General features: G+C 41.9%; 1 protein-coding gene across 1 annotated transcript in view; it reads left to right on the top strand.

Annotated features, from left to right (window-relative positions):
- The window catches only part of LOC134534530 (protein O-mannosyl-transferase TMTC1-like), a 489863-nt gene that overhangs the window by 344411 nt on the left and 124388 nt on the right, over nucleotides 1–21064 (top strand). Inside the window, exons 9-10 of the mRNA XM_063373013.1 lie at nucleotides 962–1126; nucleotides 12827–12940. Of these exons, the coding sequence (XP_063229083.1) occupies nucleotides 962–1126; nucleotides 12827–12940 (279 nt within the window). The remainder of the gene's footprint in view (nucleotides 1–961; nucleotides 1127–12826; nucleotides 12941–21064) is intronic.

Below are 21064 nucleotides of genomic sequence, written 5' to 3'. Positions count from 1 at the left end.
GGTTCAGGACTAAACGTTTATGATATCACTTTCATCTTCATCCCCCGGATGAATCATCGTGCCTCGGCAAGCATAGGGACTTTCACAGCTGTAATAACCATGGCATTGTCTGTGCTCATGACTCCCAGCAATGGGTGAAATCACATCATCATTGTAGTTATAAAACTTTTCTATTCCAAAAAAAAAATATTCAAATTAATTCAAGAATTAAGACCGAGTGTTTACTTTCTGAAAGGTCAAGAAAAATTCAGGAGTAGTTAAAAATTGGTTAGGAGAGTCAGAAACGTTACTTTATAACCTGGAAGTCATACATTGAAAACAATTTTTTTTCTTCAAATTTTTTTTTCCAGTGCTTTGTCATACACACTGTAAAATAGTGTATGCAAGGTTATTTTTAGAATGAGTAGAGTTGTAGGAATGGTGGAGGCTGAAATGTCTATATCTTTCAGAAAATTGCATAATAGGTAAGGACTGGAAAAATTCGCGGTTTCGATGACCTTCAGGATAGACTACACAGTCATCAGTATACTCGGGAAAAATAACGCCTGTTCATTGGCTGCTGACTTGTGAGTCGTCTCAACTAGTTTGCTTGTGATGCGATACTTCTTTAGTTGAGCATTTCCCATTTGGCCCATAGTCGTCCAGATGAACAGTGAACCAATAATAAAAAAAAAAAACAGCAGCTTTAAAGGATATGTATTTGAATTTTAGCGTATCGCGAAATGAATCCGCGAATTTTTTCCGGTCTCTAATAATAGGTGAAGTATCTTTAAAAATTTGTCAGGGAAAATATGTAATTTTGATGATGGAAAGTCATGGATCATCATGGAAAGCAAGGGAATTGTTTGTAGAGATTCGCGCGGCCACACACAGTGTTGAAAGGGTGTTGGTGGACGTGCGCGAGTGTAGAGTGTCGCCTGGGAGGGTCGCCGAGTTGACGGCAGTGACGTCTTGTCGCCAGCCTAGGCTTCGTGCTGCTCGTGGTGTACGGAGCGCAGCTGCTGTGGGTCGCGCTGGTGCGCCAGAGGTGCGTGATGCTGTGCGCCGGCCTGCTGCTGCTGCTGGTGCTGTGCACCAGGACCGTGGTGCGCAACCGGGACTGGAGCTCCAGGGAGTCGCTCATCAGGTCAGTGGCCCCGGCACTACTCTCATCAGGTCAGTGGCCCCGGCACTACTCTCATCAGGTCAGTGGCCCCGGCACTACTCTCATCAGGTCAGTAGCCCCGGCACTACTCTCATCAGGTCAGTAGCCCCGGCACTACTCTCATCAGGTCAGTAGCCCCGGCACTACTCTCATCAGGTCAGTGGCCCCAGCACTACTCTCATCAGGTCAGTGGCCCCGGCACTACTCTCATCAGGTCAGTAGCCCCGGCACTACTCTCGTCAGGTCAGTGGCCCCAGCACTACTCTCATCAGGTCAGTGGCCCCGGCACTACTCTCATCAGGTCAGTGGCCCCGGCACTACTCTCATCAGGTCAGTAGCCCCGGCACTACTCTCATCAGGTCAGTATCCCCGGCACTACTCTCATCAGGTCAGTAGCCCCGGCACTACTCTCATCAGGTCAGTAGCCCCGGCACTACTCTCATCAGGTCAGTGGCCCCGGCACTACTCTCATCAGGTCAGTGGCCCCGGCACTACTCTCATCAGGTCAGTGGCCCCGGCACTACTCTCATCAGGTCAGTGGCCCCAGCACTACTCTCATCAGGTCAGTAGCCCCGGCACTACTCATCAGGTCAGTAGCCCCGGCACTACTCTCATCAGGTCAGTGGCCCCGGCACTACTCTCATCAGGTCAGTAGCCCCGGCACTACTCTCATCAGGTCAGTAACCCCGGCACTACTCTCATCAGGTCAGTGGCCCCGGCACTACTCTCATCAGGTCAGTGGCCCCGGCACTACTCTCATCAGGTCAGTAGCCCCGGCACTACTCTCATCAGGTCAGTAGCCCCGGCACTACTCTCATCAGGTCAGTAGCCCCGGCACTACTCTCATCAGGTCAGTGGCCCCAGCACTACTCTCATCAGGTCAGTAACCCCGGCACTACTCTCATCAGGTCAGTGGCCCCGGCACTACTCTCATCAGGTCAGTGGCCCCGGCACTACTCTCATCAGGTCAGTGGCCCCGGCACTACTCTCATCAGGTCAGTGGCCCCGGCACTGCTCTCATCAGGTCAGTAGCCCCAGCACTACTCTCATCAGGTCAGTAGCCCCGGCACTACTCATCAGGTCAGTAGCCCCGGCACTACTCTCATCAGGTCAGTGGCCCCGGCACTACTCTCATCAGGTCAGTAGCCCCGGCACTACTCTCATCAGGTCAGTAGCCCCGGCACTACTCTCATCAGGTCAGTGGCCCCGGCACTACTCTCATCAGGTCAGTAGCCCCGGCACTACTCTCATCAGGTCAGTAGCCCCGGCACTACTCTCATCAGGTCAGTGGCCCCGGCACTACTCTCATCAGGTCAGTAGCCCCGGCACTACTCTCATCAGGTCAGTAGCCCCGGCACTACTCTCATCAGGTCAGTGGCCCCGGCACTACTCTCATCAGGTCAGTAGCCCCGGCACTACTCTCATCAGGTCAGTAGCCCCGGCACTACTCTCATCAGGTCAGTGGCCCCGGCACTACTCTCATCAGGTCAGTAGCCCCGGCACTACTCTCATCAGGTCAGTAGCCCCGGCACTACTCTCATCAGGTCAGTAGCCCCGGCACTACTCTCATCAGGTCAGTGGCCCCGGCACTACTCTCATCAGGTCAGTAGCCCCGGCACTACTCTCATCAGGTCAGTAGCCCCGGCACTACTCTCATCAGGTCAGTAGCCCCGGCACTACTCATCAGGTCAGTAGCCCCGGCACTACTCTCATCAGGTCAGTGGCCCCGGCACTACTCTCATCAGGTCAGTAGCCCCGGCACTACTCTCATCAGGTCAGTAACCCCGGCACTACTCTCATCAGGTCAGTGGCCCCGGCACTACTCTCATCAGGTCAGTGGCCCCGGCACTACTCTCATCAGGTCAGTAGCCCCGGCACTACTCTCATCAGGTCAGTAGCCCCGGCACTACTCTCATCAGGTCAGTGGCCCCGGCACTACTCTCATCAGGTCAGTAGCCCCGGCACTACTCTCATCAGGTCAGTAGCCCCGGCACTACTCTCATCAGGTCAGTAGCCCCGGCACTACTCTCATCAGGTCAGTGGCCCCGGCACTACTCTCATCAGGTCAGTAGCCCCGGCACTACTCTCATCAGGTCAGTAGCCCCGGCACTACTCTCATCAGGTCAGTAGCCCCGGCACTACTCTCATCAGGTCAGTAGCCCCGGCACTACTCTCATCAGGTCAGTAGCCCCGGCACTACTCTCATCAGGTCAGTAGCCCCGGCACTACTCTCATCAGGTCAGTAGCCCCGGCACTACTCTCATCAGGTCAGTGGCCCCGGCACTACTCTCATCAGGTCAGTGGCCCCGGCACTACTCTCATCAGGTCAGTAGCCCCGGCACTACTCTCGTCAGGTCAGTGGCCCCAGCACTACTCTCATCAGGTCAGTAGCCCCAGCACTACTCTCATCAGGTCAGTAGCCCCGGCACTACTCATCAGGTCAGTAGCCCCGGCACTACTCTCATCAGGTCAGTGGCCCCGGCACTACTCTCATCAGGTCAGTAGCCCCGGCACTACTCTCATCAGGTCAGTAGCCCCGGCACTACTCTCATCAGGTCAGTAGCCCCGGCACTACTCTCATCAGGTCAGTAGCCCCGGCACTACTCTCATCAGGTCAGTGGCCCCGGCACTACTCTCATCAGGTCAGTGGCCCCGGCACTACTCTCATCAGGTCAGTAGCCCCGGCACTACTCTCATCAGGTCAGTAGCCCCGGCACTACTCTCATCAGGTCAGTAGCCCCGGCACTACTCTCATCAGGTCAGTGGCCCCGGCACTACTCTCATCAGGTCAGTAGCCCCGGCACTACTCTCATCAGGTCAGTAGCCCCGGCACTACTCTCATCAGGTCAGTAGCCCCGGCACTACTCTCATCAGGTCAGTAGCCCCGGCACTACTCTCATCAGGTCAGTAGCCCGGCACTACTCTCATCAGGTCAGTAGCCCCGGCACTACTCTCATCAGGTCAGTAGCCCCGGCACTACTCTCATCAGGTCAGTGGCCCCGGCACTACTCTCATCAGGTCAGTGGCCCCGGCACTACTCTCATCAGGTCAGTAGCCCCGGCACTACTCTCGTCAGGTCAGTGGCCCCAGCACTACTCTCATCAGGTCAGTGGCCCCGGCACTACTCTCATCAGGTCAGTGGCCCCGGCACTACTCTCATCAGGTCAGTGGCCCCGGCACTACTCTCATCAGGTCAGTATTCCCGGCACTACTCTCATCAGGTCAGTAGCCCCGGCACTACTCTCATCAGGTCAGTAGCCCCGGCACTACTCTCATCAGGTCAGTGGCCCCAGCACTACTCTCATCAGGTCAGTGGCCCCGGCACTACTCTCATCAGGTCAGTAGCCCCGGCACTACTCTCATCAGGTCAGTAGCCCCGGCACTACTCTCATCAGGTCAGTAGCCCCGGCACTACTCTCATCAGGTCAGTGGCCCCAGCACTACTCTCATCAGGTCAGTAGCCCCGGCACTACTCTCATCAGGTCAGTAGCCCCGGCACTACTCTCATCAGGTCAGTGGCCCCGGCACTACTCTCATCAGGTCAGTAGCCCCGGCACTACTCTCATCAGGTCAGTGGCCCCGGCACTACTCTCATCAGGTCAGTAGCCCCAGCACTACTCTCATCAGGTCAGTAGCCCCGGCACTACTCATCAGGTCAGTAGCCCCGGCACTACTCTCATCAGGTCAGTGGCCCCGGCACTACTCTCATCAGGTCAGTAGCCCCGGCACTACTCTCATCAGGTCAGTAGCCCCGGCACTACTCTCATCAGGTCAGTGGCCCCAGCACTGCTCTCATCAGGTCAGTGGCCCCAGCACTGCTCTCATCAGGTCAGTAGCCCCGGCACTACTCTCGTCAGGTCAGTGGCCCCAGCACTGCTCTCATCAGGTCAGTAGCTCCGGCACTACTCTCATCAGGTCAGTGGCCCCGGCACTACTCTCATCAGGTCAGTAGCTCCGGCACTACTCTCATCAGGTCAGTAGCCCCGGCACTACTCTCGTCAGGTCAGTGGCCCCAGCACTGCTCTCATCAGGTCAGTAGCCCCGGCACTACTCTCGTCAGGTCAGTGGCCCCGGCACTACTCTCATCAGGTCAGTGGCCCCGGCACTACTCTCATCAGGTCAGTAGCCCCGGCACTACTCTCATCAGGTCAGTAGCCCCGGCACTACTCTCGTCAGGTCAGTGGCCCCAGCACTGCTCTCATCAGGTCAGTAGCCCCGGCACTACTCTCGTCAGGTCAGTGGCCCCAGCACTGCTCTCATCAGGTCAGTAGCTCCGGCACCGCTACTGCTGATCCGTCCGTCTGCAGCTCACGTGGCTCAGAAACGGCGAGGCTTGGAGCCGTGGTAACTAGAGACCCGGAAAATTCGCGGGTTCATTTCGTGTTATGCTAAAATTCAAATAATTATACCTTAGTGCTGCTTCTGTCACTGGTTCACTGTTAATCTGGAGGACTGACGGCCAAAGAGACCCTCACTCATAGAAGTGTCGAATCACAGGCCGCACCCAGTCGAAACGACTCACAAGTCAGCAGCCAGTGAACAGTTGGCATTTGCCCGAGTGTGTAGAGGATATTGGAGTCTATCCTGGAGGTCATTGAACCCGCGAATTTTCCGGGTCTCTAGTGATAACTAACACGTTAATTTTCCAGGTGGCGTCTGTTTGCAACTCGAAGTGATTATTTCGATGTTATTCTGTTTTTATTTTTAATTAATTTTTTGTAGCGATTTTGGACCACGCTTTCCCGATGACGTACATAGCAATTTTGTTTAGACATACTGTCTGAATGTCATAGCAACGGGCTATTGCATTGTGGATGTTGCCTTTGTCTCCATGGCAACGGCAGTGGCATTGTTGGTGATACTTTCTTCGTCTCCATGGCAACGGGCACCTATATTTTAATTTATAAATCGCTTTCAGATCGTAATTCAGTCTTTCATTTTTATCATCTTTGACGTCATATTGACACGGTATTGGTTAAATAAATGCGAACTTAAGGCACTTATTTAAAAAATGATGACGTCTTTGGTTTATAATTTTTCTTTACAGTTTATCTTAATTTAAATGATTTTTTTTTTCATAAGTCATAAGTGGTACACCCACGAGGTGAGGCATTTATAGGACCTAATGAGTAGTACTAGAGTGTTCTGCTTGTAGAACTTCGAAGTGAAGCCGGACACATCAGCTTGTACACTATAAACCAATGCCGCACAGCACTACGCTGTCAACAACAGGTGAACGTGTAACAGATAACCTGGTGGAATGGTGTGACGCTACAATATTTTTTTTATCAGATAATAGTTGATTAATATATTTTACCTGGTAGCTAGCATTTTTAAATTCTATTATAAAATTCCAAGCCATGTAGGTTTTTTTTTAGAGTATATACGTATCATGGTAAAGAATATTTTTCTAAAGAAAATAAATATGAAGTTAAATAAACATAAAAATAAATATGAATTTAGTATCGAACATTTTAAACAAATACCTAATAATTCCATTATACGTTTCTATACCTTAGGCCTTCCACTTTTGGTCTACAGAGGACTTCTAAGTTGCTTTTATTGTAAATATTAGTTTATACCAACTTCAGACTGTCATTTAATTTTAATACTAATGTAAAAAAAAATTTAAATGCTGGAACATGTATGAACAAATTAATCATACTCTATAAATCTGATTATTTGTTTCATATCATATTAAATTCTCGAGGAAATAATTTCACGGATATTTAAGTACAGGTAAAAATCTGCAAATGTTATACCGTCAGGTTTGTGTATGTGTTCATTCAATTAATGTTCATCAAAGTTCATTATGTTTTGCACGTGTCCGTCACATGTTTAAATTATTTGGCAAAAATACATTGTGTGACACCGGCCTTATTGGATTTTCTGTTGGCATTCGAAGTGGGTCAGTTAACGCAGTAATTTTTGTCCATCGATTAGTACTCGGATGTTACATACCTTCCGCTTTTCTCCACCAAAAATATCCCTTATGGGTCTAATATTATTTAGGCGCTAGTTAAACACTTTTCCTCTTTTGATGTGTAACATCCTAGCTCTCGTTGTACTGAATTTGGTGGGAGTAATTTCTTGTATGCGACGGAAGTCTAGGAACGGAATAACAGGAAGTAGGGAGAAGCGCACACCATTCAATTTTTTTTGAGTAATCAATAGTACCATTTTGTTAAACAGTATTATAGTTGGGTGTTTAAAAGAGGAAAAATTATTACTGTAGAAGATAAAGGTTTTTGTGGTGTTGGGTATATGTTTGAGTTATATGTTTATGTAGTTTTATAGTGTAATATAAAAGTAAATGGTTTTATATATATCAACTATGTGTGGTAGAATTTTTATATATGTATAAACCTTAGGATTTAACACCTCATAATAAAGACCTGTGCTTGAGTAAAGAGATGGACTTTGCATGTTTAGACTGTTAAATCAACCTTGTTGTATTAATGTAGTGTTAGGTTGTTTTTTTTTTAAGTTTTTATTTTTATCGGAGCCATTTCATTATATGTTTCTTTTAAAATTTCGCTCTGCAAATCGAATTATTCGATAGTTGACGTAGTTGCTTCAGCAACAAATTCTAACGGCGGGAGCGGAAACTACGTGTATTTCACGTCCAGAAGTTGTAGTTGAAAACGCAAATTGTGTATATTTTATCACGCTCGGCATTATTATTCCAGCATCGAAGAAACGAAACCAAAGTACAGTACTACAGGAAGAAAATGACAAGTTTCCTAAGATGAGTCATGAAGGATTTGATCTTCCTACAGAATTCTGTGATGGATTTTATGTTACTCAAGCTGAATGATTAAATAATGCTACTCGAAATCGTGGCAGCAACAATGGCTTCACAGAATATGAGAACAATATAGAATAATTTGGTTATCCGGACTGAAGATTGTGATGATGCACTGAGACCAAGACAATGGAAACGACATGTTAAAATAAATTATTCTGATCAAGTTTATGATTGTCACTGGGACGATGACGAATGTGACTTTGGGACAGGTGTTAAATCGGAAGACTTCAAAAATCTTAAAAATAATTATAATAAGAATGCAAGGACGATGATATCAGCAGAAGAGATTGATTACACGACATGGGAAAATCCTATTTATTAACGATTAGTTAAAACTTATATTTGCTTTGATTAGTGGAGAAAACTATTCGTACCTCAACGAAGTAGCCACAATACAATTGAAAAATAAATAAATAACTTAGATTTCAAAAATGTATTGTTTTATATCTCGTAATATGATTTCTAACTAAGACTAAGTTCTCAAAGTCTCCTGTTATATCATACTAGTCGTATCCTATCTATCCTGCAATTGATCGTATCACTCTGATGAGATTGTATCCTTGTGTCGTATCATTCTGACATCAAATAAATCTGATGAGATCGTATCCTACTGTGTTGAATATTCGTCCAAATGTGCATCCTTTTCGTTAAATGTACATAGTCGATCGATCGTCAGGACTGTATATTTAATTAATATATACCTCTTGGTATTATACTGGATTAGACACAGGTGCGACTCTGTCTCTGACTCTGTCTCTGACTCGCACCTGTGTTTTCGTACCATGTGCGTCTCTGCCTGAGGACGGGAGCAGATAGCAGTTCCCGTAACGTCACTTGTTTCTGTTTTGGAAGAACTATTGTGTTTGTTTCGTCTTTTCGTTTTGTCGTTTTTTTGTCTCGTTTCAACTATTGTGCTGAATTTTTTTGGTTTCAATATTTTTGTGCTGTCATCATTTGTGGGGGTTTGTTCGTTCTCTTAGTCCATTTTTCTTTGTTTTTCTTTGTTTGTTGACTATATTCATGTTATGGAATACTATTTGGTGTTTATATCCTGTTGACAACAGCATTTTTTTTGCTTAATTTGTGATATTTGTCTTTTGGGTTTTTTTAGTTTTCTTCTACAGAAAAAGTGCTTAGCAATGGCGTATGTCCAAAAGCTTACATAAAGTCATGCACACCCATTGCACAATTCTTTCAAAGATAATAGCATCATTAATGCTAAAATTCTTTACGCGCCATTTACATTCGGGTTAAGATTTTTCCCAACGAATTATCAGGAAAAAAAAGCTGTCTACAACAATTACTTTCAGGCTTGAAATGAATTTCACTCTCATGGACTGTTTAAATAATTGCATCCATGCTCGAATGGAAGACTTTTAATTAAATCCAAACCTTGCTTCTGAATTTTTTTACTTTGTTTTGCAATAATTCATGTTGGTGTGAATAAATAATGAGAAATTCCGCTTTCCTGATTAATTTGTTATGAACATCCCCAGAGTAAATGGATTGGTAGGATAAAATTAAAACCAACCTCCCACGCACAATCTGCTCACACGCTATTTAATATTCAGAAGCGCGCATGAATGATTCAGAAGTGCTGATGAGCTACTTCCGCAACTCTTTTCAAACATTAAACGTTGGCTGTGTTGATACGCCCGGTTGGATGGCAGCCGCTGCTCAAAAACCACAGCAAAACCTCTATGGGCCTACACTGTTCAAAATGTTCACCTTAAATCTAGGAGAAATCGTGATAGGAGAAATCATGATTTCAAATTTTTAAGGAAATTTTCCTTATTTTATGATAAATATGAATCATAAGGTTTTTATCTTGAACATAAACTTACAAGAATAATCATGTAGTATTTATGAACCCCAAAACCAAAACTTGGTAAGTCCATAGAAAAAAATCCGAGCGAGTCTTTAGTACTCGCCAGTGATGTGCAAACATCGGTAACGTGCAAATTCGTGTGTTCTCCACCAACTTGCTGCCTAGCCTATTGAGAATTTGCAAAGAGAATATGTATTATACTCGTATTCATTGTCATGAAAGCTCTTAGATATATTAAAACTTGTGATTATTTTTTGATAAGACGTTTTTATTTTACCTGAAATATTCCCTGGTAGTTCCACAAACATAAATTTACATTTGGCACACCAATGCGTTCGGTATATCCCTAAATGTTTACGAAAGTGACTATAAACTGGTTTATACTGTGACATGTGGGTCCGCCATCTTTGTGACACATTTCCGTTCATCGACTTCCGTACCATTTTCAAGAACTTACCTACTCCTACCAAATACCGTACACCAAGAGGTAAGATGTTTACAAATAAAACAAAATTCTCTCTTCTACATTGTACATCGGAACACAATACTTGGAAGTCGGAATCCAGTGAAGTTTTAACTATGACTAGCTGCCCGACCCGGCTTCGCACGGCTATACTAATGGAAAAAAAATTAAGCCACATCTTCCATTTACAGTAATGGTAAATAAAAACAAATTCAGTGAAAATTTTTTACAATGCTGTATAATGTACCGGAGAGAAAATGAATAGCACCGATGGTTTCCCGACTTGTGCACGCAACGTACAACTGATGTACCCGTGCTTTGCTACGGCAGTCTACAGGCAGATCACTCTTGCGCCGCTCATTATACATGCCCCTCCTTGTGGGTACGCCACTGTCGCGCGATGCCCGTTGCCATGGAGACGCAGAAGGCATGAACAATGCAAAATACTGTTCTCATGCAGACAAAGTACCCACTGTTGCCTGGTTTTAACCACCCATGGGATATAATTTTCGGAAAATGTCATCCTGCATAACATAAGGAACATTACTGTGAAGTTTCAAGTCTGTAAAATATATATACTTGAAAAAAAGGGCAATAAAAACAAATTAAACACAGAGAGAGGACAAAAACAAAAGTTTAGGTTTGCGATTTAAAGTGATAAAAAGTATTTGAATACTGTTGCGATTTACCGCAGGTTCGTAAAGGATAGCCCAATTAAAGATTTTTATAACACACAGTTTAATTATTACCACTGCTTGTCACTTACAAATAATCTTCTAAAATTGCAAATAATTAATTACACTTAAAGAAATGTCAATTCCCCAGTCACTCGTTCCACACACCTCGCTGGGCCGCACCTCTGGCGCAACTCTCGCCGCAGCACCCCTCGTGGGTCTCCGCCGCGGGACTCCGTCGCCGCACTCCACCGCTGCCGACGCAACCTTCGCCGAGATCCCACTCGACGCCTCGCTTGGAACTTCACTCGGGACTCCGCCGCGCCCGCGGCACTATCGCCCGGAAACTCCGCCGCGGGAGATCTCCCCACTGAATTCTCACTGCTCACTCACTGACTCGAAGGTCGGCCCCACCTCCTTATATAGCCCTTGGGTTCCCGTCCAGAACAATCGGGCATGTCTCCAAGATATCGCGCGACCTTCGTCGTCGAAATGCCCAGAAACGGTCGTGAGTCCTGTCGAAGGACGCGACGGCTGCTCAAAGAACGCCGATAAACGCAACAAGCATCGGGTTCCCAGCCCTAAAAATGCAGTGCGGCCTCTTTTAAGTAACTCGATCTGAGGCAGGTGCGCGCTGCGAAGGTCAGGATGTCGCGAGATAGTATGACAAGATAACAGGAAGAGGAAGAGGGGGCGCAGACAGGCCGAACGAGCGCGGCGGCGCCAAGCACTGCAGCCAAGCGCGATCGTAACAATACTAATTGGACTCTTATGAGGTTACTGATTGCTTCGTTGCTAATATCACACGGGTGTTTTTTTACTTGTATGGGAAAATTAAGAATGATAAGGCATCTAGTGCGTGGCAACAATGTTAATAGGCAATAGGAAATAAACTTTTAGCGCCTGCGGCATTGTCAACACACACTTCGTACGTGTACTGCATGTTTTATCTAACCCCCTCAAACGTATTTGATTCTAAATTGGACTTTTAGTAAGGATCCCTAATACTATTGATAATATAATATAGCCTATAGCCTTCCTCGATAAATGTACTATCCAACACTGAAAGAATTTTTCAAATCGGACCAGTGGTTCCTGAGATTAGCGCGTTCAAACAAACAAACAAACTCTTCAGCTTTATATATTAGTATAGATTCAGCTCATTCTGTGTTTATAGAGTCAGAAAAAAAAACTTTATTTTTTACTAGTGCAATAAATTGAATACTTTTAGGTAACGAAGAAATCTTTACTTTGATGTGGATTTTAAAGGTCTTTTATTTTAAACATCTTTTAAGTCAGGCAGCAGACATTCACATAAAATATCTGACAATATTTAAAGTTTTGGTGTCGTAATTTTTGTTGTTTTTGTTTAAGCGTTATCGCAAGTATATATGAACAAACTATTATTAATTCGTTACATGTTCAACGAATTCCGACTGACTGATGAATCTGTGGTTTTAGCGTCCGCCTGTTGAACCTGTTTTTCATGGTTCGATTCCCGACTGGGGGAAGGAATATTTCACTTTTTTTTTTTTTTCGTTTCGGGACCGGGTGTTGCGTGATCCCTCTACCTACACACAGCGGAAGGCACTAGTAAACCACTGTAGAATCGCCCTACCATGTAAGCCCCAGTCACTGCATGACTCGGGTTCCAAATATTTACATTAGATTTCAAGTGTCCAGACAGCCCTTAATCCTCGGTTTAATTGACAAAAATAATATATTGGTCTTCAAGTAATATTAATGCCCCATTTATTTTAGCCTTACAGTATTAATTATTTAACACCGTGTTTTACTTTTTTACGTTTAACAGTCCACGCTGGTCTACTGCTTAATTGGTTCGCTCGAGAAAAAGCTATAAAGTCAAGTTTGAATAGTTGTATATTTATGTTTTTTTTTTTCCTTTCAGAGCTGGCCTTAAGGCGCTGCCCCACAACGCAAAGATGCACTACAACTTCGCTAACTTCCAGAGAGAGTCAGACAACTTGGAATTAGCGGCGTCTCACTACCAGATCGCTCTGCAGTGAGTAGTACCACTTTAAATATTATACCAACGAGTTTGAGTCTCAAGAATTTTTTAACAGAACAGAAAAAAAAAAATATGTGTACGTATGTGTGAGCGCGCGCGTCTATCTAGTAGTGTGAGTGTGTGGGTGTGTTTTTTTTAGGGTTGTATCTCGGTATTAGTTTTAATGAAATAATTTTTTGAGTGTGTTGTTTTAAAGGCGGTTATAACTTTGCATTAAGTAAAAATTTGTTAAAATTTTGTTCATGCCATAAATGACACTAAAATTTATTTATTAAAAAAAGAAGACAATTGACTTTTAAGGAAAAAAAGTTAATTTTTATATAAGAATAACCTTTGCTTTCTTTTTAACTTTTAAAGAAATTGACTTAAAAACAATTTCAGATATCTCCTTGCTAAGAACGAACTTTATGAATTTCAGCGTACCAAACTTCAACAGAAACTAAATTTTTAACGCCTGAAATAAGTAATATAACCGATATGATAAAAATAACTATAACGACCTTTTTTATTTTTCTGATTATATATGATGACAAATTAAATTACGAAAAAAATATTTTATCAAATAATTTTATTAAATTTAATTGTTTTCTATAATACGCATACTCCTACCTGAATGCAAATTCGTGTCTACTAAATAACATAGTAAAAAATTTCTCCAAAATAAATTTTACAAAAACCAGAATTTGGTTTTCAGTTTGCATGTACAGTAAAATAGTACATAACGAACCTTCCCCCTCGTGTGTACTAAATGGTTCAGTGGTTAGCTCTCTTGGCTGGTGAACCAAATGGTCAGGTTTAATTTCCCGGTTGGATCGGAGATTTTTCGACTCGTGTATAATTTTCTTCCTGGGTTTGAGCCTTCATACTTCAGAAGGCAATGATAAGAGATAGCATGACAGTCTCGTCCAGTAGCTCCAGTGACGCGGTCGCCTTGACCCCGGGGCAAAGGCTGGGGCTGGCCGTACTGGGTGAACAACACATTACCGTCGTTAGCTTTGCAAATGAATATCGTAAACATTTACCCACAAACGCTTGCACTTTACGTCAGCAATGCATTTCACTACCTAAAATAACACCAAATTTTTCATTATTCCAAAAACATTTGTACGAAAAAATATGTATTACTAGCTGCAATGCCAGGCGTTGCCCGGGCTGAACACAGGGTGTAGTTAGTAATTGTCTTCTTAATTTGAATGTCAAGTGTGAAAATTAATTAATATCACTTTCAGATCCCGACGGACGTTGTTCTGCTAGTTTATAGTTATTTACCTGGTCTGTATGTAATTTATATTTTATAAAGCAATATAGAAAAAAGCTGAGAAATAAGAGATTACTAATATTGAAAATATTCCATTATCTAGCTAATGCTCGACCTGCATTGCAATGCCTCATTCAGTTTTGTTTTGTAATATGTTTGAAGTAGTTCCACATATACAAATCATCTATCCATCTTTCTATATATATTTATCTCTATCTACATCTATATACATCTATGTATCTCTCTATTTATCTCTTTATATCTACATATATACTTCCCACTATCTCTATATCTTCTATATATAAGTTTATATATAGCTCTATACATCTATAGGTATATCTCTTTATCTAACCCATTTCATTCTCTATACCTCGCTCTATCTCAACTTATCTCTCCGTCTATCTCACTAAATATATATCACTCTATCTCTGTCTCTCTTTTATATTTAAAAAAATTGTGTCATGCGTGCGCACTTATACAACAAAAACCGACGAAGTGCCGCTATATAAAATGAAATAAACACATTTTTTTGACACGATTGGTGCTCCAACTATTGAAAAATAGTTATACCGTCTCAGTAACCTTCATGGGCATGCGCATAACAAATCACCAAAATTTCATCGCAATCGGATGAATGGTATAGGAACGCATACGGCACAAACAAACGAAAATTAAAGACATCAAACGATGGTGCGTTTAAAATTCAAGGCAACTCTATCTATTGACGAAGTTAAGAACAAAACTGTTATTAGCGCCTTCATTTTGCTAGCCACTGCGAGCTCCACTAAGCGGACTGGTCTCACCAAGGAGAAAAATATGAATTTGCCAGACCTTACTATGTTATGATCGTGTGTCAGACATAGAAAAATGACACTCACTAACTATTTGTATGTCTATTACCTATGATTTTTTCTGTTATAAAATGAAATTATCACTTTTTCACTCCCTTAGGGATGGAATTTCATGTTAATATGGGGTATGTGTGGTAATCCAGTTTATAAGCTAGCTGTAGGCCAAATTTCATTCAAATCCATTCGGTAGTTTTTACGTGAAAGAGTAACAAACATCCATCCATACTTCAAACTTTCGCGTTTATAATATTAGTAGGATTCTAAGAACCACATTCATAATGCAATGATCAAAACCTTAACTGTTACCAATATCTCTATTTTTCTTCGCTTGCATCGTAAATTGTGCTTGTTACTGGTTGTTTAGCACTTAAACCTTTCTCTTTGAATTTTAATTTTTTAATTGTCTTCTAGAACTCAGTTTGCATAAAATTTCACGAAATTTTTTTTAATATTGAAATTTCAATTCGCTTACATTTTAAGTCGAAATGTGAAACATGAGTGTAAATTGGCACATTTTTTTTTTTAAATTCTTCAACAATAACTTTAAAAAAAAATCCATTTCACGATCATCTTTCAAGGTTTTTTTGAAAAATTCAGTTTTTTTTTATATTTTACCCTTTTAATGTGATCAATTTCTTATTTATTACAGTCATTAGATGTTAATATATATATATATAAAGTTTTTTTTTCAATTTACCTAAAGCATTTCTAATTTTATTCAAAACATTTTATTAAAAATTCTTAATTAAGTTTAATGAATTTATATTTAATGTGTTCTTTAATCATATTATACTGATCATGTTTTAGAAAGCATAAATTTAGACCTAAATAATGAGAATTTTATACAAACACAGCATTCATTATTTAAAGTGCTAGTTAATCATTTTACCAATACTGATTAAAATTGGTCACTGAGTTAAAATTACATAAGATTCACTAAGAAAGATAATAAGTTTATTAAGCAGCCAGGGGAAATTGATTTCGCGGGAGAATTATTTTTTTGACATTACCGTGCCTTTTTTCTACTAAGCATTTTTTTTTAGCTAGTAAAGTGCGAGTTATATTTTGCATATTTTTAACGTATTATACAAAACATTTATTTTAAACTTTTCACCTACCTTAACTTAACATAGGCCTATATTCTTTTAATATTTTATGATTTATCTTAAAAGTAATTCATATTTATGGTAAGAACAGTTAAAAAAAAACTCATTTTTGAAAAAAAATAAAATTTTCGTGTTTAAACGTTGAAGTGGTATAAAAGATTCAAGTAAAATTAGTATAAATAGATGAAAACATTTGCTACTGGAGCTATAAAATAATAATTTAAAAATTTTAACACGATTTTATTAGCTTAACTTGTAACTAACTATGTAATCAAATCTTGAAAGTCGATTTCAACCCACTTCTAATAGTATCGATTAAAAACTTTGCAAGTATATGTAATCCGGATGACAATACAATAAATTCATGACTATAACTAGTGAAGAGAGGAGGGAGGGTCATAGGGGCAAAACACCATGACTTTTGAGCTATGGGCAATAACCAAGCTTTTTAGTTATCCATAAGGCCGGGGCAAAGTGGGAAATCTGCACGGTGGTCGACTGCCTCTCTACGCCCCTCCTTAAGGGGTCAACCCTTAAAATTTCAAAAATTTTATAAATTGATTCTCTTTCGATTTGAAGTGTTTCCCAGCCATTCTGAGACCTCAATCTCGTCACCCCTCATGGGGAAATATCATTTGCCCCCGATTTTTTGAATGTCGGAAAAATTGAAGTACTTTGCTTTTAGCGTGCTTCCGAGGCCTTTGGTCACCATCTGAACCCCCCGGGGGAGGGAAGGGGGTTAATTACCCTGAAATTTTCGGGACTTTGAAAATTCATCTTGTGGTGCATTTGGAGAGTTTTATAAATAATATAATTCAATATTAACTAAAAAATAAAAATATATTTTTTTAAGAAACCAAATTGGTAACACTCTTTATATGTTGTATGAAATAAAAAAAATTAAATGATCTTTAAATTTAACTAATTTGTTCATTAGCGATAGCTTAAAATAAAAATCAACTAATAAACAAAACAATTACTTTTAATGAATTTAATACGTGGGGTGCTCTCTTCTTTAATTTTCATAGTATCTCTGTCCTAAAGAATAGCCATTAGGGGTGGAAATTTTAAGGCATCTGATATCTATCTTGCATAGCTCTCTCCTTTCATTTTCATAATGACTATCCTAACGAATAGACATTGAGAATATAAAATTTAAGACAACTGATATCAAGCACCTCACGCTTTTTTTCATTAAAATTAATTGCTTAGTTTATAATTTTAAGCTAATTAAAAAATTACGTTATGCAGAGCTTAATTCATTATTTTTTCATTACCTAAATTTAAAGATTTTTTTATACTGTTTAGTTCATACAACATAGAAAGCGTTTTTTTTAGTTATTAAATTTATAATTTTATTTTAGTGAAACTTCTTTACAGCCGGTTAGGTAAATCGATGTAGTGACGTTATAGCACCACGAAAAGTAGCAACGAAATAAATTGTAGTGTTAAAAGGGAAACTTCACATACAGAGGGATAGGAAATGTGTAGGGTCGGGTGCACAAGTATGTATTTGAAACGCGTTTACAAGTGCGCAAGTATACAAGCTTACAGGCGCGTGTACAGGTATGCCAGTTTAGACGAACGTGTACAAGTATTCAGATTGTGGAAGAACGTGAGTATGCCAGTATATGAGAGAGCAATTACTTAAGTGCGGAAGTATTCTAGTAAGCATTTATGCGAGTATGAAGTACTACTCAATCGCGCCAGTGTGCAGGTGTGTTGTGATGCAAACATGCAATAGAGGGCTGCAGGGTGTTGCCGTGTGTGTTTTCGGCAGGTAATTTGATAGTTTACGTGATGTAAAAGTCCGCATTCAATTAAGTACACAGAGGAGGTTTACATTGGAGGCGGGAAGCTTCCGGCTGCAAACACAGCGGCGCGCGGGGGATTGTACATGGGGAAGGGAAGGGGGGGTCGCTTGCAAGGTACACGAGGTCACAGTTAATGAGATCAAAGCATTTCCTCCGGGTCTAGAGGGCGAATTTTGGTTCTCCGAAAACCGCTGACTGCCTTCTAAATTGTCACTACCTCCATAAACAAAATGTTAAAGTTAATGTTTGAAGTTCATCTGGACTGATTTTTTCGTGAGGATTATTTACTATCCATCTTCTGCATGCTCTCTTATATCCATTCTTTAGGAGTGCATAGAAAGCAACATCCAAAACCTGCATTATGCTATGTGTGTGGAGGCAAAGACAGCATGATTACTGCACTGCGACGAAATAAATTAATATGACTCAAGAGAAATATGGCTGGAATTGTTGTCCAAAAAACAGAAAAACTGGCAAGTTAGGTTCTGGTTTACAAAATGTTGAAGCCATGCTAAATATAGTTCTTCATTTATCCAGCCTGACTTGGAGCACTGATATAAAGTACCTGGGGGACCATCCGCTCTTCATAATATTGCTCAACCATTGATGTGGGTAGGTAAACATTGCACATATAATTGCACATATACTGTCACATTTCTTCGTATAAGTCAGCATTTGCTGGGTAAGCAACTTAAGGTTATGCTGAAAATACCATAAAAAATATTTTGTGTAGTTAAGAAAAAGTAAGCAAACAGACAGACGCCATTGAAAGTGACTGTTTTACATTATTTAGAGACGATAATAATTGTGAGTCCTTATTTACTGGGTTTGATTGTCATAGTGGTGGATTAACTGTAATCTATGTGTAATAACTGTATCGCAGCGGACAATTGCACTGAAATCTAGGCAGGATTAAGACAATTAAACATATCAATTAAGCCCGCTGGTAGGCTTCACAACTAAAAAAATAAATATTCAATTCGGCTTTCAGAATATAAAAAAACCAGGGTGGCTGGTATATATTCCCGGGCCTTAATAAAAAAAACGGGTAGTTGCAAACAATTAACTTTACATTTACTTAAAGTTACATTAAAATAAAAAAAATTTAGCGTCCGAATAGCCTATTTGTGTTTATGTTTAGTTTGTGGGGTGGCTCCCAGCTTAGACTCGATGTGTTGCGGTCGCCCGTTATCGATGGTTCTGTTGCGACCGTTACTTCAGTCTATGACGTCACTCATTGGACTCTCCAGTGGAGTGGCGATGTCGACGGTCGGCTCCTTCCCTGCGGTCCTTGGGCGTCGCCCTCTCTCGGCGATGCGCAACGAGCAGCGACTGTTCGTAGACACTCAGTCCACCCGGTAAGGACTTGGACCACTGTAGGCGGGCAGTTCGGCCACACGTTCCCCTGGACTGTTGTTACCGCACCGGCCCGCCTGAGTGAGCTGCACGCCGGTCCACCGTGGACCGCCGTGCTCCAGTCCCCTCCGTCAGCGACTGTGCCCCGACTGCCGCGCCCGTCGCTGGTCGCACAGCAAGTGCCGGTCCCAGCGCTACTGCCTCGCGCCGAGTCTTGACGTCACTCCGCCGGTGGAGCTAGATGTGTACACAACAGCTTCACCCAATCTGCGTGTATATTGACTAAATTATTTGCATAAAAACCATGTTGTATTTGCAAAAGAACCGAGTTTGAAAATGACTACAGTCTACATAGATTCATTGATTGTCTGGCTCCGCGCAGCTTCTGTCGTCTGGTGTTATTGGCAAATAAATTCACGCAGTTTTTGTTATCTATCAATTTTTTTTTTAATAATAATGTTTCGTAATGCTTTGGTGACTTCATCGCTTTGACTTTACCTACCATCTGTAAAAAAAAAAAGAAGTGTTTTTTCAGATAATGTAACGTTCAGGGCGTTACGGAAAGTGCAACGACCAGGAAAAGAGCATTGCTATTTGGTTCCATGTTTGTTCCACTTTCACTTCAAATGCGACACCGAGCAACTGGGTGTGCCGAATCCACCGTGGATGAAGGATACGTCAATTGATCACCACGCACATAATTCTGAAGCCTCTCAACTCTACTAGAAACTGTTTTATTTTCACGTTTTTATAATTTTATAAAAAACATCACTCACACGTAACTTGTAATTCTACTGTACCAGCATCAAAAACTTAAGCCCCTCAGATCACGAAATAATGTTATAATTTTTACGTTACCAAGTCACTTGCTGAAAACGCAGACGGCAGCAGCAAACGCTGCCTGCAACGCCGTCGGCGAGCTGACGTAGAACTACGACCGGTCTGTGAAGTTTCACTACTAACGCGCGTGACGGCCACGCACTCATAAGTGTGTATATATATATATTATATATATATTATATATATACATATATGGTAATTATAAAGTCCGTGAAACATGTCATAAAATCGGTACAGCGAAATGGAAAAGAATAACGTAACAAATTATAGGCCTATACCGCGTGAAAGAACCACTCTCAAAGTTTTTTTGAATGTAGTGCCAGAAAGCCATTTTAAAAAACAACCAACATGGGTGCTAGTGCATGTAGTTGCTGTGTGTGTATTATATATATATATATAAATCATCGCAACAGTAGACTGTTTTAAGCTTCACCACGATGGGCGAATGAACAACTGTTTTGAAAAAAAGAGGGCTCGGGCTGGGTTTTTAAAACGTCGTTCAATTAAACTGGAATGAACTTTAGCACTTATTTTTAAACGTATTTGTTGCTTATTGTGCGTGCTTCTCGTTAAAATTCGCGCTTGGCGGCCGCTCCTTTAATGCCGCAGGGGCAAAAGAAAACCGCGGCGCGCTCGAAACAGTAACGAGACACCAACCTCCCGAGGAAATGCTTTGATCTCATTAACTGTGACCTCGTCTTCCTCGCAAGAAACCCCCTCCCCCCCCCCCTCCATTTTCCCTCTCCTTATATACAATCCCACGAGCGCCGCTGTGTTTGGAGCCAGGAGCTTCTCGCAAACAGACCTTGTTTGTGCGGGACCTACAGCCTCGCCAGGTTTTAAAGTTGGGAGCACTGCGTCGCACGTAGGCACGTGGCCAACATAACTGAGAG

This window comes from Bacillus rossius, chromosome 7 (genome assembly GCF_032445375.1).
Source record: "Bacillus rossius redtenbacheri isolate Brsri chromosome 7, Brsri_v3, whole genome shotgun sequence".
Taxonomy (NCBI): domain Eukaryota; kingdom Metazoa; phylum Arthropoda; class Insecta; order Phasmatodea; family Bacillidae; genus Bacillus; species Bacillus rossius.
Note: the sequence above shows the minus strand (reverse complement) of the source record. Positions and strands in the feature narration are given on the sequence as shown.